General features: G+C 48.0%; 2 protein-coding genes across 7 annotated transcripts in view; one reads left to right on the top strand and one right to left on the bottom strand.

The window, feature by feature from the left end:
• The window catches only part of LOC138757936 (polycomb group RING finger protein 3), a 167,780-nt gene extending 164,517 nt beyond the window's left edge, over positions 1-3,263 (top strand). The window contains exons 14-15 of one of the 2 annotated variants that reach the window (XR_011353999.1): positions 695-788; positions 3,054-3,263. The gene's annotated coding sequence lies outside the window, so the exon portion shown is untranslated. The remainder of the gene's footprint in view (positions 1-694; positions 789-3,053) is intronic. The other variant, XR_011353998.1, reaches the window with a different exon arrangement.
• LOC138757939 (complexin-1) overlaps positions 2,418-14,003 on the bottom strand; it is a 91,112-nt gene continuing 79,526 nt past the window's right edge. For all 5 annotated transcript variants that reach the window (XM_069926119.1, XM_069926123.1, XM_069926122.1 and 2 more), the window contains 2 exons: positions 10,460-10,635; positions 2,418-4,452 (listed from right to left, as the gene is read on the bottom strand). In XM_069926119.1, the coding sequence (XP_069782220.1) occupies positions 4,258-4,452; positions 10,460-10,635 (371 nt within the window). In that variant the 3' untranslated portion in view covers positions 2,418-4,257. The remainder of the gene's footprint in view (positions 4,453-10,459; positions 10,636-14,003) is intronic.

The following is a 14,003-nucleotide window of genomic DNA, read 5'->3' as shown; positions in this document are numbered from 1 at the left end:
ATTTCAACGGGTAAAACAGATGGTTCAAACGTTTAATGGAAAAAGGTGAGTATAGCATTTGAAAATCGAGCAGACATTCCTATTCAGGTCACACCAACGGTTTGAGCCACAGTGTAACCTTAACTCATATCTGTAAAATGAGGATGTTTCTGTGTAGACACGATGAAAACCAGAACAAGGAACGTTCACACTTAACTGGAAGACTACAGATAACTGGACAAATTCACAAAGAATAATATTGTTAATAGATATATTGCAGTCTCATGTTCAGAGGCTTGGCAACCTTTAATTGCATTTAAACTCTTTGATATTTGGAACACTTGTACTTTTTTATTAGTTTAGAACAATGTTTTTCAAACTTTTTCTTTCCACTTGAATACCACCTTAAGTAATACCTTACTAATCACAGAGCACCTATGGCATAGGGATTACTTAAGAAGGTATGTGAGTGGGAAGAAAAAGTTTGAAAGCCACTGGTTTAGAAGCTGTTTGAAGTAAGTTACTGCAGGGTAATTGAAATGAGGTCAAACAAGAAGGTAATTGAAACCATGTGGTTATTTAATTTGGGAGATCAATGAAGATCACTGTTCTAATTTGGGTTAAATTCATTCGCTTTGGTCTGATGAACCAACACCTACCTGACATTGAGGATGTTGAATGCTGGTTTCAAGTGCATTTATCATCTCATTCCTAGGGGAATTTACTCACAAAACTTTGTCCGAAGCCTAAACACTGGCCAACTGATGCCAGAAACTGCCAGGAGCTTCAGGAATTTCCCAGCCACTAAGGTAATTTTACCACAGCTCTGGGTGGGTATCTGAAGGGATTGGAGTGTCCATGGATATTTGACCCTGTCTCAGAAGTCAGTGATTACCTGGCTTGGGAATGAGATCAGGTGGAATATTATTGCTTTTCTGTCTACCTCAGTCACCAAATCATTACTTTGCACAATGCCCATATATTTATTGTTCAGGACTTCTCGCAGTCTTGGTGATTGTCTGTATAAACATTTGGCAGACCTGTCTTTTTGGACAAAACATTTAAGACTGCCAAGCCTACATTATGGCTTTCTCTGTTGAAATATGTGGTGTTTATAAATCCTTGTCAGAGGAGATTTGCTTTTTATTCTCCTCATTGTGAGTTTTGGCTCCTTTTCCTTGGTGAACTAATCCACCCGGTGATGTGAGTGATGCCAGAACCAATACCTGAGAGAAGCTGCACCCTTCCACAGCGATCGATAGCCACAATGCTTCAACAAAACTCAGGAGCTCGTCTTTCTTTGGTTTAATTGAAATTAAGCAAAAACACATAGGTTTAAAGAATCAAATTTGAACTCTGAGATTTGCATGAGTGATTTTCACTGGTTTTACAAGAGCATGGAATCAGGAAGAGGTAGGGATAAAGTTGAGAAGCACAATGAGTGAGGGAATGGGGTGAGGATAGGGAGGGGGAAGAGAACTCTGGGCAATGTGTGGAAGGGCTAGGGTAGGGAGGAGATGGTGAGCAAGTAGATTAAAGAGATGTCCGCAAGCATTTGCTGATGACAGAATTCAACAATAAGAATGGAACAAATTTTGCACAGACCCAGTGGTTTGGCTTTTTCAAAGGCATGCAGCACATGAGCTCAAAACCTCAAACCTGACACAAAGCTTGGTTTCCCAGAGAGAAATCTGCTCTCCACGGGGTGAAAGGCATGCACTCTACACCATGTGAGAGGTATCAACAACACCATCTCTGCAAAATCTTCCAAATCTATTGGAAAATGGGAAACAATGGGGGGTGGGGGGGGAATGGTCCTCTCCCAATGCGACATCCCTAGACTCAGTCTTGGTCCCATTGGCAGACTATGTTGTCCACATGCCCAGTGCCAGATACCCAAACAGTTCAGGGTTCTGTCGCAAAAAGAGAGTCTCAGGCAGATGGAGGGAAATATCCAAGGATGTGTTCAAAATCTCCTTGAAAATTGTAGCATTCTCACCGGCTCCTGGGAATCTACGCCCTAAAGATGGAAAAGGTGAGAACTGGGAAACCGGTGCAGGCATCGTCCAGATAGAGGCCCTGTGTTGTGAGCAACAGGAGGAGGGACTACCCCCCTCACATTCCCCCTACCCCCTGCCCAGAACTCTTTTCCACACCCAGAATCCTCTCACACCCACCTCATCCACCCTACGCAGAACCACCCCCCAATCCCCCCACCCAGAACCCCCTCACACTCTTCCTCCCTCCCACCCAGAACCCCCTCACACTCTTCCTCCCTCCCACCCAGAACCCCCTCACACTCTTCCTCCCCTACCCAGAACCCCTCACTCCCCCACCCTGCCCAGAGCCTCCTCACTCTCTCCCACCTCTCCGCCCAGAACTCCCACCTCCCTTGCCCAGAACCCCCTCACACTCCACCCGGCCCCCCACCCCTATGCCCAGAACCCCCTTCCTGTCTGATTGTGATGGAGTCCACATACATTGTTAATCTCAAAAACCACCTGAAAACCCACAGTGATCTGCAATCGCAAGAGACAACATGTGAAAGGGATAAAGAGCGACTCTTCATGCCTAACGTCACTGTACAATGAATAGGACCCCTGGGCCTTAACTTCAGCCACTCTCATCAGCAAATCCTGGGAAGTGCTTGCTGTTGGGGCTCAGCATAATGTTGATAAAACCAGGGTGAATAAAAATATTGTGTCAGCTGGCAGCGCTGAGGAAGCACAGTACCCAAGATCTGGTGGGTTCACCTCTAAGGAAGCACAAAACTCCTCAAATGACAAGAATTCTCCACATTACCTGGAAGGTCACAGTGATGGTTTGCATGGGAGATTCCCATATCCAGCAATATGATCTATTTGTCATATCAATTTTAAATGGCTTAATTTTGTATATATTAACTATTTACAATTCTGACAGGTTTTAATACATATTATGGCAAACAAGATACTTAATCTGTGACAAATGGGGGCCTAGCAGAATCCTATAAAAGTTAACTGAGCTGAAATCAATGGGTCGTGGCAGCAAAGATTCCACCCCCATCTTGTTATTGCCTTGTGTCTGTTTTACAGAATGTGATGTTGTGTGTAGAGCTGGGTAAGCCCCACACGCCACCCCCACCCCTCGCCAGTCTATGAGTGGTCTTCGCCTCCATTCCTGTCAACTCTGCAGAACCTGTAGCCTTCTCCTGGAACTTCCCATCGTCACGATGTATTGTGACATTTTGAAAGAACAATTAAAGAATATGGCACAGCTCCAAGAGAATTTCACTACTATAATCCTAATTTTACATTATCAAATGCCCCAAACTTTGATTGGCCACTTAAACTGGCAAAATGTTTGCAATTTAGTGGTGGGAAATTAACCAGTTTTAGCCACATTAATGAGGAACTGCACAGCTTCTCCTTGACGAGACTGCAGTAGTTTTAGTCTATCCATCTCGTGTCTGTTGCTGAGTATCTGGTAGAGTGGTTACCAGCAGATGCATTACTAATGATACTGAGTGAATTCTACTAGCACACATGAGTATCACGCTCATCTTCACAGAGTCTGTTCCTCTGGCTATTGTCCACAGAGTGTTAATCTAACATAACATGCCAATGAACAACCAAGTCTGGAAGTGGCAGCATCGCATTCAAAAACAACACACTTCTGGTGTACAGTTGCATGATGAAAAGCTAAAATCTGGAAATGAAGCTGTGCAGCAATGGGCCAAATACTCAATCCATCCTTAGCCATTTTTGTGTCTTTTTAAAGCCCCTTCAACAGAGCAGGATACAGAATTGGACAGAAATGTGTAAACGACAGACCATTTCATCACAGCCAAAATCCAATTGTTCAACCAGTTCCACCACATTTGAATATTGCCATTGACTGACATCAGAAATCAGGATCAGAGGGTGGAATGGTGGTATTGGTTGTAGGCATTGGCCTGATGCAGTATTTAACCAGTATGATGAATGAATATTGTCTCAAACCCAAATGGAGCCCTATGATCAAACTGATCATATACTGATAAAAAGTTAAGTTTCTTCTTTTCACTATTACATTTGTAGATGTTATTTGACTATAAACATGGCTTATCAGGTGAGGTTATTTCATGTGCTACACAGATTCGTGGTGGACGTCCAGTGCTATGAAGATTCCATGCCACTACACAGGATCTGATGGCCTGTCACACCCTACGGAGGTGGGATGGTGACATTCCCATGTTATAATGAGAATGGTTTACACTGAGCAACAAATCAAGAGTTATTCTGCAGAGAACTGAAATCATTACTTCTTGAACATGTCTTGGAGAGGCCCAGGAAGATATTTCAAGACAGTGTCCAGAATGCTTTCCTCTTCTTCATCCTCATCTCCACAGCCAGTTGGAATGGCTTTTTTGGGCCTTGTCAAGCTCCCCTCAGCCTGAGCTTCCATGGCTGCCATAGCCTCAGCTTCCTTTTCCTCTTTCTTTTTTATTCCGTACTGTGAAAACATAAAAAAGTGAGAACATCAGATCACCTGTCCTGTGTGGTCTGACCCTGGGGTCACCACCCCCACAGTGAGGCCTGACCCTGTGGTCACCAGCGCTGTGTCTTCAGCTGATCTCCATCTAGCGGAATCCCTTGACAACCATCATTGCATGCCACAACATTCATGCTCATACTCTGCAAACTAACTCTTCAGCCGTGTGATAGTACAGATCTATCACCAATGTACATAGTGTATATAGTTACTGTATCTAGACTGTGCTTACAGCGATTGGCTGAGAGCTAAGCCACACCTATTGTTTGGGCCTTAAAGGGTTGTGTCCCTAGCCAGGTCGGATCATTCCGGACTGGTCGGCCACCTGTGAAGAGCTCCGGTCTTTTGCTAATAAAAGCCTTGGTTTGGATCAACAAGTCTTTGGTTCTTTCGACGAGCTCTACAATTTTATTAGCAAAAAGAATTTTTTTTGAAAGGGATGGAGCGTTTAACTCGGCCAGAAAAACTTGTTATCGACCCACAGTCAGCTACATCATTCAAAGCCTTTAACTTCTGGCTGCTGAACTTTGAAAACTTCCTGAGATTCATTCGGGTGGAGGAGGATAACCAGCGTCTAACAGCATTGCTGTCTATGGTGTCCTTGAGAGTCTACGAGAACATCCAGGATGAGACCACTTACACCGCAGCCATAAAGGTACTGAAAGAACTGTATGATCAACCGGTGAACAGAGTTCATGCCCGGCTCATGCTTGCGTCGAGGAAACAACAGCCCGGTGAGTCCAGCAGGGCATATTTACAAGTATTAAAGGCATTGGGCAAGGACTGTAACTGTGTGGACAAAACTGCTGCCGAGATCACTAGCGACCTCGTCCGGGATGCCTATGTGGCCGGGCTCCGATCGAACGAAGTGAGGCTGCGTTTGCTCGAGCAAGGGGTAGAAAAACTAGAGGACGTGGCCCGGATTGCAATCACAATGGAGGATGCAGCCTTAAAGTCCACCGAGCTCTCTAGGGACTGGACCCCTCGTTCTGATGTGAGTAGAGTGCCCTTCTACCCTACCCCTGACGGCCTGTCGGCTGCTGCTACCCTGCCCCGTGCGAACCCGAAATGTTATTTCTGCGGGAGGGACAAGCACAGCAGGTCTCAGTGCCCAGCAAGAAAAGCCAGGTGCCAGAAGTGCCTTAAAAAGGGCCACTTTGCTGCAGTCTGTAGGTCTAAAATGGCCGCCAGCAAACACAGTGCCTCGTGTGAAGCTCAACCGCCACTATCCCATTCAAACTCTTCTTCCCCAGAGCTCTCGTCCAATGAGAGCGAGGGCTCCCCTGCACGGCAACGCCTGACGTCACGGAGACGCCGAACCCGGAAGGGGCAACCCACCGTCGCAACCATGGTGATGGCCCGCCTCTCGCCCCCGTGCGGAACACTTAACACTACCGCCACTGCTGCCGCCGCCACAGCCACCCCCGGGGCCGACGCTATCGCCGCTGTTGCCGCCGCCGCCACAGACACCCCCGGGGCCGACGCTATCGCCGCTGCTGCCGCCGCCACAGCCACCCCCGGGGCCGACGCTATCGCCGCTGCTGCCGCCGCCGCCACAGACACCCCCGGGGCCGACGCTACCGCCGCTGCTGCCGCCGCCACGGACACCTCCGGGGCCGACGCTACAGCCGCTGCTGCCGCCGCCACGGACACCCCCGGGGCCGACGCTACCGCCGCTGCTGCTGCCGCCACAGACACCCCCGCGGCCAACCAGGTGCTCACCCTAGCGTCCATCGCTGACGACCGCCAGGGCCCGACCACCGATCACGAGCAACTACAAACACCACTACTTACCATTCACCCGCCACAACAGCACTTCCGGGAGGTTCTCCAACCTGCTCCTCGAGCGTTGACTACGTCATCCCGTTGCGTGACGTCATCCCGTTGCGTGACGTCATCGCGCAAAACTCGCCTGTCAACTGCTTCAATAACATTAAACCAGCAATGCTCTCATCCCCTCACCAGAGCAATGGAACTGATTAAAGTGCATGGACACTACACCAATTGCTTATTTGACTCTGGGTCAACTGACAGTTTTATCCAGCCAGATCTGGCCCTCCGTTGGGGACTTGACATTATCCCCACTACCCAGAGGATCTCATTAGCGACGAGGTCGCACTCGACTGGGATAAAGGGGTATTGCATCGCCACGCTGGAAGTACAGGGCGTGACGGTCACCCACTTTAAATTATTCGTCCTTCCCCAATTGTGCGCCCCAGTGTTGCTGGGATTAGACTTCCAGTGTCAGTTCCAAACGGTGTCCCTACACTTTGGGGGACCCCACGCCCCCCTCTCGGTCTGCCATCGCCCCACTCCCGAAGCACCCGAGCAACCCGCCCCCGTGCCCCGGGGCCAATCCTGCGGCCTTTCCACACTCCGGATTGCCCCGCCAGCACTCTTCGCAAACCTCACCCCTGGCTGGAAGCCTGTGGCCACCAAAAGTCGGCAATATAGTTACGAAAACAGGCAATTCATTAGGAGTGAGGTGCGTAGATTGCTGGATGAGGGCATCATCGAACCCAGTTCAAGCCCCTGGAGAGCCCAGGTGGTGGTTGTCAAGAATGGGGAAAAACTACGGATGGTGGTCGACTATAGCCAGACCATTAACCGCTTCACACTCCTGGATGCGTACCCCCTGCCACGCATCACGGATGTGGTGAACCAGATCGCCCAGTACCGCATTTTCTCCACTATTGACCTACGTTCGGCCTACCACCAGCTCCCGATCCGCTGCGAGGACCGACCATTCACGGCCTTTGAAGCGAATGGGCGGCTATATCAATTTCTCAGGGTACCATTCGGGGTCACAAATGGTGTCGCGGTCTTCCAGCGGGAAATGGACAGGATGGTGGACCAGAACGGGCTAACCGCTACCTTCCCGTATCTGGACAATATCACCATCTGCGGCCACGACATGCAGGACCATGACGCCAACCTAGACAAATTTCTTCAAACTGCCCGTCAGCTAAACCTGACTTACAATTTGGACAAGTGTGTTTTCCGGACCACACGACTCGCTATTCTAGGTTGTGTGGTGGAAAACGGGATAGTCATGCCAGATCCTGACCGCATGCGTCCCTTAATGGACTTACCCCCCCCACATACCCAGAAAGCTCTCAAACGCTGCCTGGGCCTTTTCTCTTATTACGCCCAATGGGTTCCAAACTACGCCGACAAGGCACGTCCTCTTATCAAGACCACCTCTTTTCCCCTCTCGACCGAAGCCACAGCGGCTTTCGATCGAATCAAATCTGACATCGCTGCTGCGACGCTGCACGCGATCGATGAGTCTGTCCCGTTTCAAGTCGAGAGCGATGCATCCGACTTCGCCCTGGCAGCCACCTTGAACCAGGCCGGTCGGCCTGTAGCCTTCTTCTCCAGAACCCTCCAGGGTCCGGAGAGTAGACACTCCTCGATCGAGAAGGAGGCCCAGGCCATAGTTGAAGCGGTACGTCGTTGGAGACATTACCTCGCTGGGAGGCGCTTTACACTGTTGACTGATCAATGCGCGGTCTCCTTCATGTTCAGCAACACCCAGCGTGGTAAGATAAAAAACGACAAAATCGCCAGATGGAGAATCGAACTCTCCACCTTTAACTATGACATCCTGTACCGGCCTGGTAAGCTCAACGACCCGCCTGACGCGCTCTCCAGGGGGACGTGCGCCAGCATACAGATGGACAGACTACGGAAACTCCATGAGGCGCACTGTCATCCAGGGGTCACTAGGTTTGCTCACTTTGTCAAGGCGCGCAACTTACCCTACACAGTTGAGGAGATCCGCTCCATGACCCGAGCCTGTTCGGTGTGCGCCAAATGCAAGCCCCACTTCTTCCGTCCGGATAACTCCCACGTCATCAAAGCCACCCGCCCCTTCGAGCGTCTTAGCGTAGACTTTAAGGGACCCCTACCGTCGACCAACCGTAATACCTACATCCTTACGGCCATCGACGAATACTCCCGCTTCCCATTCGCTGTGGCCTGCCCAGACACCACTGCCACCTCAGTGATACAGGCCCTTCACAGTATTTTCACCATCTTCGGGTACCCCAATTCCATCCACAGTGATAGGGGGTCCTCATTCATGAGTGCAGAGCTGCAACAGTACCTTCTGGAGTGTGGTATTGCTTCAAGCAGGACCACGAGCTATAACCCACGCGGTAATGGCCAGGTCGAGAGGGAGAATGCCACCATATGGAGAGCGGTTACACTGGCTCTCCGGTCTAAAGGTCTCCCCACCTCTCACTGGCAGGAGGTTCTCACTAGTGCCTTACACTCCATCCGCTCCCTCCTATGTACTGCAACAAATGCCACCCCCCACGAAAGGATGTTCCTTTTCCCGAGGAAATCCGAATCGGGAACCACTGTACCGGCATGGCTCACCGTCCCTGGCCCCGTCCTTTTGCGACGCCACGTCCGGCACTCAAAGAACGACCCCTTGGTCGACCGAGTGACTCTACTCCACGCGAACCCACGTTACGCATACGTGGAGTTCCCAGACGGGCGGGAGGACACTGTTTCGGTGCGGGACCTAGCTCAGGACGCGGTAGACCCAGCAAACCCCCCAACTCCTTATGCTCCAGGCCCCGTGCCGCAACAGAAGGACCAACAGCACCCCAATGACTCGGGCCACCCTGCCGACAAAACGACTGGGGAATTGAGCGACGGAGCAGTCGCACCCGATGAGCCCGCTGGTGACACCACTCCAGCGACCCCAATCCCGGCACCACGGCGGTCACGCCGGATGGTCAGACCCCCTGACCGCTACAGTCCTTGACCTACCCCTTCCTTTTCATTCTCTCCCTCGTTTTTTTTTTTTTTTTTCCCGGGTCAATTCTCCAAGAAGGGGTGAATGTGATAGTACAGATCTATCACCAATGTACATAGTGTATATAGTTACTGTATCTAGACTGTGCTTACAGCGATTGGCTGAGAGCTAAGCCACACCTATTGTTTGGGCCTTAAAGGGTTGTGTCCCTAGCCAGGTCGGATCATTCCGGACTGGTCGGCCACCTGTGAAGAGCTCCGGTCTTTTGCTAATAAAAGCCTTGGTTTGGATCAACAAGTCTTTGGTTCTTTCGACGAGCTCTACAAGCCGATCATCCAAAACACAGTGTTCCCTATCCTGGTCCCTGCAGAATCACTCCTGGTCCCTGTAGAATCAACCCTGCTCTCTGCAGAAACATTCCTGGTCCCTGCAGAATCCCTCTCCCCCAGATTAGATGGGGGAGAGGGATTTTCTAGAGACATATACAATTATGAAAGGAAAATAAAAGATCTACTAAGGGAGTTGTTTTCATTGGTAGGTGGGACATAGCCTCAAGATTCAGGAAGTTGATTTAGTAGAGAGATGAGGAGAAACTGCTTTTCCCACTGAATAATGAACTATGGAATTCTCTGCCCGAGAAAACAGCCTCATTTACAGTATGTGAGACAGGAAAGATTTTTGAAGAACAGGGGAATGAAAGGTTATGGGCAGCTAAGTGGAGCTGTGTCCATGGCCAGATCAGCCCTTCTCTTCCCAAATGGTGGAGCAGACAATGGGCCAGACGGCTGACTCCTGCTCCTCTTTCTTATGCTCCTGTGTGATTTTTTTTTTCATTTAAATTTTATTTACAGCATGGTAGAAGCCAATTCCGGCCATTTCAACCTGTGCCACCCAATTACATCCAAATTAACCTAATTTATAAACATAAAGTTCATTTTTTTAAAAATAAAATTGAATGTCAAAAGGTTTTTTTCTGCAATCCCTAACTGGTGTTCACCAGGTCAGGAGGAGGTGACGGATCAGGATAGAGACGAGGACAAATTCTCCCATGCAGAAAGTGAGCTCCATGGCTATTCGACTGAGATAGTACCTGGAGGTGGGTGACAATACTGGACAGTGTGACAGCCAATGCCTGTCCTTTCTCTAATGGAATGAGTTTTCATGGATATTTTCATCAAGACCAGATGAGAGTGCCATTACCTTGTCACGGATCCCTTGCCGCATCACTTCTCTCTCAGCCTCCATCTTGGCGTATTTTCCTGCCCGTTCTTCCTCGGCCTGGCGCAGTGCCTCTAACCTTTCTTCTTCCTTTTTCTCTGCATCAGGATCCTTCTCTTCATCACCACCTAACATCTTCCCCATGTCCTTGGTTGCTCCTAAAGCAGCAGGAAGGTGGAAGTGAGGTCATTATCATTCTCAGATGCAGGAATAAGTGTTAACTCAGCATCCCATTCCTTGCCATCACCTGCTACTCTCGGCTTGAGTCAGGCCTTGTAATGTTGGAAAGAGCACAGGACAGAGAATCTAACAGCAAGGATTCTGCATCATGAACAAATGTTCTGATTTCTCTCAGGGCTTCTCTTAAGTGGAGGGCCCAGGAAAAATTCCTTTATAATCTCCAATCAGGACCTGCATAATGCCCAGGAGAGAACATTCTGCCCCTTGTTCCTGTGTAATGGACTTCACTGATGCCAGTCACACCTTACAGCGAACTATCTGCTCTTTTACTCCATTATTCATTCCTTTTGGAGCAAGCTCAAATAACATTCAGATGGAAATATATCAAAATGATTGGCTATGAACAAAATTCACTGAGTTAATCTCGACATAAAAACATTAAGGCATGCACGCCACCTCTGTAGTGCAGAAAGCAGCAAGTCACCAGGGTCACTCCATGGGGTATCCAAATAATGAAGAGCAGACCAGATGGCTACTTCAGTGCAGGTTCCATTGGTTCAACATTGCTGGTCACAATCCCAGTCAGGGGCTGTGAGGTTAATTACTACCAGTGATGCAGAGATCCAAGAAAAATAATAAATACGACTAGAAACCACTTCTCCAGCCTTCCTCATACACATGATCAAAATTAAGGAATGTTTTTGGTGGCTCCCTGCATCAGGATGTTGAGGAATTAACCAAAGAACATGGCATGGTGTTAGCACAGTGGTTAGTCCAATGCTGTTGCAGCACCAATGACCTACCTGGGTTTGAATTCAGTGTTGACCGTAGGGAGTTTGTACGTTCTCCTCATTTTTGCATTGGTTTCCGGTTTACTTCCACCCTTCAAAACATACAGGGATTGTAGGTTGGTTGGGTGTAATTGGGCAGCTTGGGCTTGTGGATCGGAAGGGCCTGTTACCGTGCTGCGATATACTGAGCCGTGAGAAAGGAAAACTTCATACTCCTGAGTGTGGTCCCTTAGGGAAGAATTCTTCATGAAGATGGAGTGAAATTGTGGAATGAGAACAACATGTTTAGGTAGTACAGTTGCGATGTCAGTCAGGGCAGAGAGATGCGCCCCCTACATCAGGGAGAAATCCCATGTCCCTGCAATATACGCCTCCTGCAGCTTCTTGCTATCAAAGAGGGAATTGGACCTGGAGTTGTTCGAACTCTGGATCATTACGGAAACTGAAAAGATTATTGATAAAAGTTTCAATGTGGTGTTGACCTCTGGCTAGTGAGGTGACCACTGGGAAGTGTAGGAAGAGTAGAGAGACAGTGCTACTCCGATAAGGAATACAAAGAATGTATCACTGAGGAGCGGACAGCGGGCAGAGAGATTCAGATGCTTGGATCATAAGAATCTCTTCTGGGGTAGAGGTGACTCGAACAAGTTACACCTGAGGTGGAGGAGGACCAATATTTTGGCAGGGAGACTTGTTAGTGACACTTGGGAAGGTTTAAACTAGACTCCAGAGCAGAGATGAGGCAGATGAAAAGTTGGAGCCTAATACTGTACTGAAAGTATACTTGACAGGATAGGCAGTAATTCTGCAGGAAGATGGGACAGATCTACTAGTTAAAGTCCTTAATCGGGGTTCAGCTGATTTTGGAACAAATTGGGCAGGAACTTGCAGAAGTTGATTGGGAATGGATGTTGGTAAGTAAGGTGACAGCTGGAAAGTGGGATGTTATAAAGGTGAGACAGCAAGAGTTCAGGCACGACATGTTTCTGTCAGGGAGAAGGGCAAGGATGGTAATTTGATAGAATCCTGGTTGATAAGTAATATTGAGGATGTGGTCAGAAAAAAGGAGGTTACGTTCGATTTGCCTTGGAGCTGCTTCTACTCATCAAACAGACTCATTGATGAGTATAGGAAATGTGGGGAAGTCAGAAGGGCAAAAAGAGAATATAAGATGGAGCTGGTGGGCTGGATTGCAGAGAATCATGAGATTCTACAGGTATAGTGTTATGAGCCCAGAGGACCCATAAACTCAGCAGCAATAGATATTCACCAAGACAAATGGTTACATAAACAAAAATTGCTTTTAATTATCTTTAAACATGAAAATAAAATCAAACTTTAACTTATGATTGACTTACTTAACCCCCTTCTAATTCTGAGGCCACGTATATGTAATGTGCATAAAAGTTCTTTGGTTCATAGTCCAAACTCACTTTTCATTCCTCCAAGTTCACTGGTTGCAGGCAATTCTTATACTGTGCACAGAATTTAATGTTTATAAAGTTCACCAGGCTTTGGTGCTTGAAAGGTACATGGTTACTGCTCAGGAAGGTTCTTGTCAGTTTTCAGAGAGAGATTTGTTGTTCCAGGACATCCACAAATGATGTACTTCCATCAGCCACTTCAGTGTCTTGCTGACGAAACTTGCTCCTTTAGGGTTCTCCAGATAATTACCTCTTTCTTTCAGGTCACCACAGAGTGTCTTTTTGTTTCTCTTATTCCAAGTGAAACATTAGACAGCCAGTCCTCTCCTCTTGCATAAACCACAAGGGCTTTGACCAGGCCGTCTTCCAAATGGGGTTTTCCACAAGCTTGCCTGTTTGTCCTGTTCCAGTCCAAGCTGCTGTTACTAGCTTTAGCACTGTAGAAGTGATCTCTCTCTCACACACACACACTGAGAAAAAGCCTGTTTGACTCTCTCTGCTTGCAAAACCACATGACCCTCTTAGAACAACTCCAGATAATCTGCAGCTTCAACAAGATCTTTCATCTGTTGCCTTTTGTAAACAACAATCCATTTGTGAAGTCTCTTGGGGATTCTCCAAAGCTCTTGCAAAAGATGTGGAGCCGACATGTCTAGCATGGGGCAGAACTCCAGTATTTCAAATAAGATCTGTTTTAAAGTGTTTGTATGTAACCTACTCTAACAAACCTTTCCCAATTTATTTCCCAAAAACATATCTATATACTCTGTCACAATAGTCAGAGTAAAAGGGTGGTTCGGGAGAGCATTGGTCCCATTAAAGATCAACAGGGCCATTTATTCCTGTGGAGCCACAGGAGATGGGTGGGATTTTGAATGAATATATTTCCTCAGTCTTTCCTGTGGAGAAGATCATGGAAGCCATGGAGAGTTGAGAAAATGAGTAGCGAGATGCTGTACCATATTACAACAGCCAGGGAGGAGGTCTCGGCATTCTCAGAGCATAGTAAAGTGAACAAATCCCCAGGACCTAATGAAGTGTATCCTTCCACCTTGAGGGAAGCTAAGAAGGAATTACATAGGCTGAGTAGTTTTATCATCATTGATCTCAAAAGACTGGAGGGCGGCTAAT

Source organism: Narcine bancroftii, chromosome 3 (assembly GCF_036971445.1).
Source record: "Narcine bancroftii isolate sNarBan1 chromosome 3, sNarBan1.hap1, whole genome shotgun sequence".
In the NCBI taxonomy this organism is placed as follows: domain Eukaryota; kingdom Metazoa; phylum Chordata; class Chondrichthyes; order Torpediniformes; family Narcinidae; genus Narcine; species Narcine bancroftii.
The sequence above is the reverse complement of the archived record's forward strand: the minus strand, read 5'-3'. Positions and strand labels throughout refer to the sequence as shown.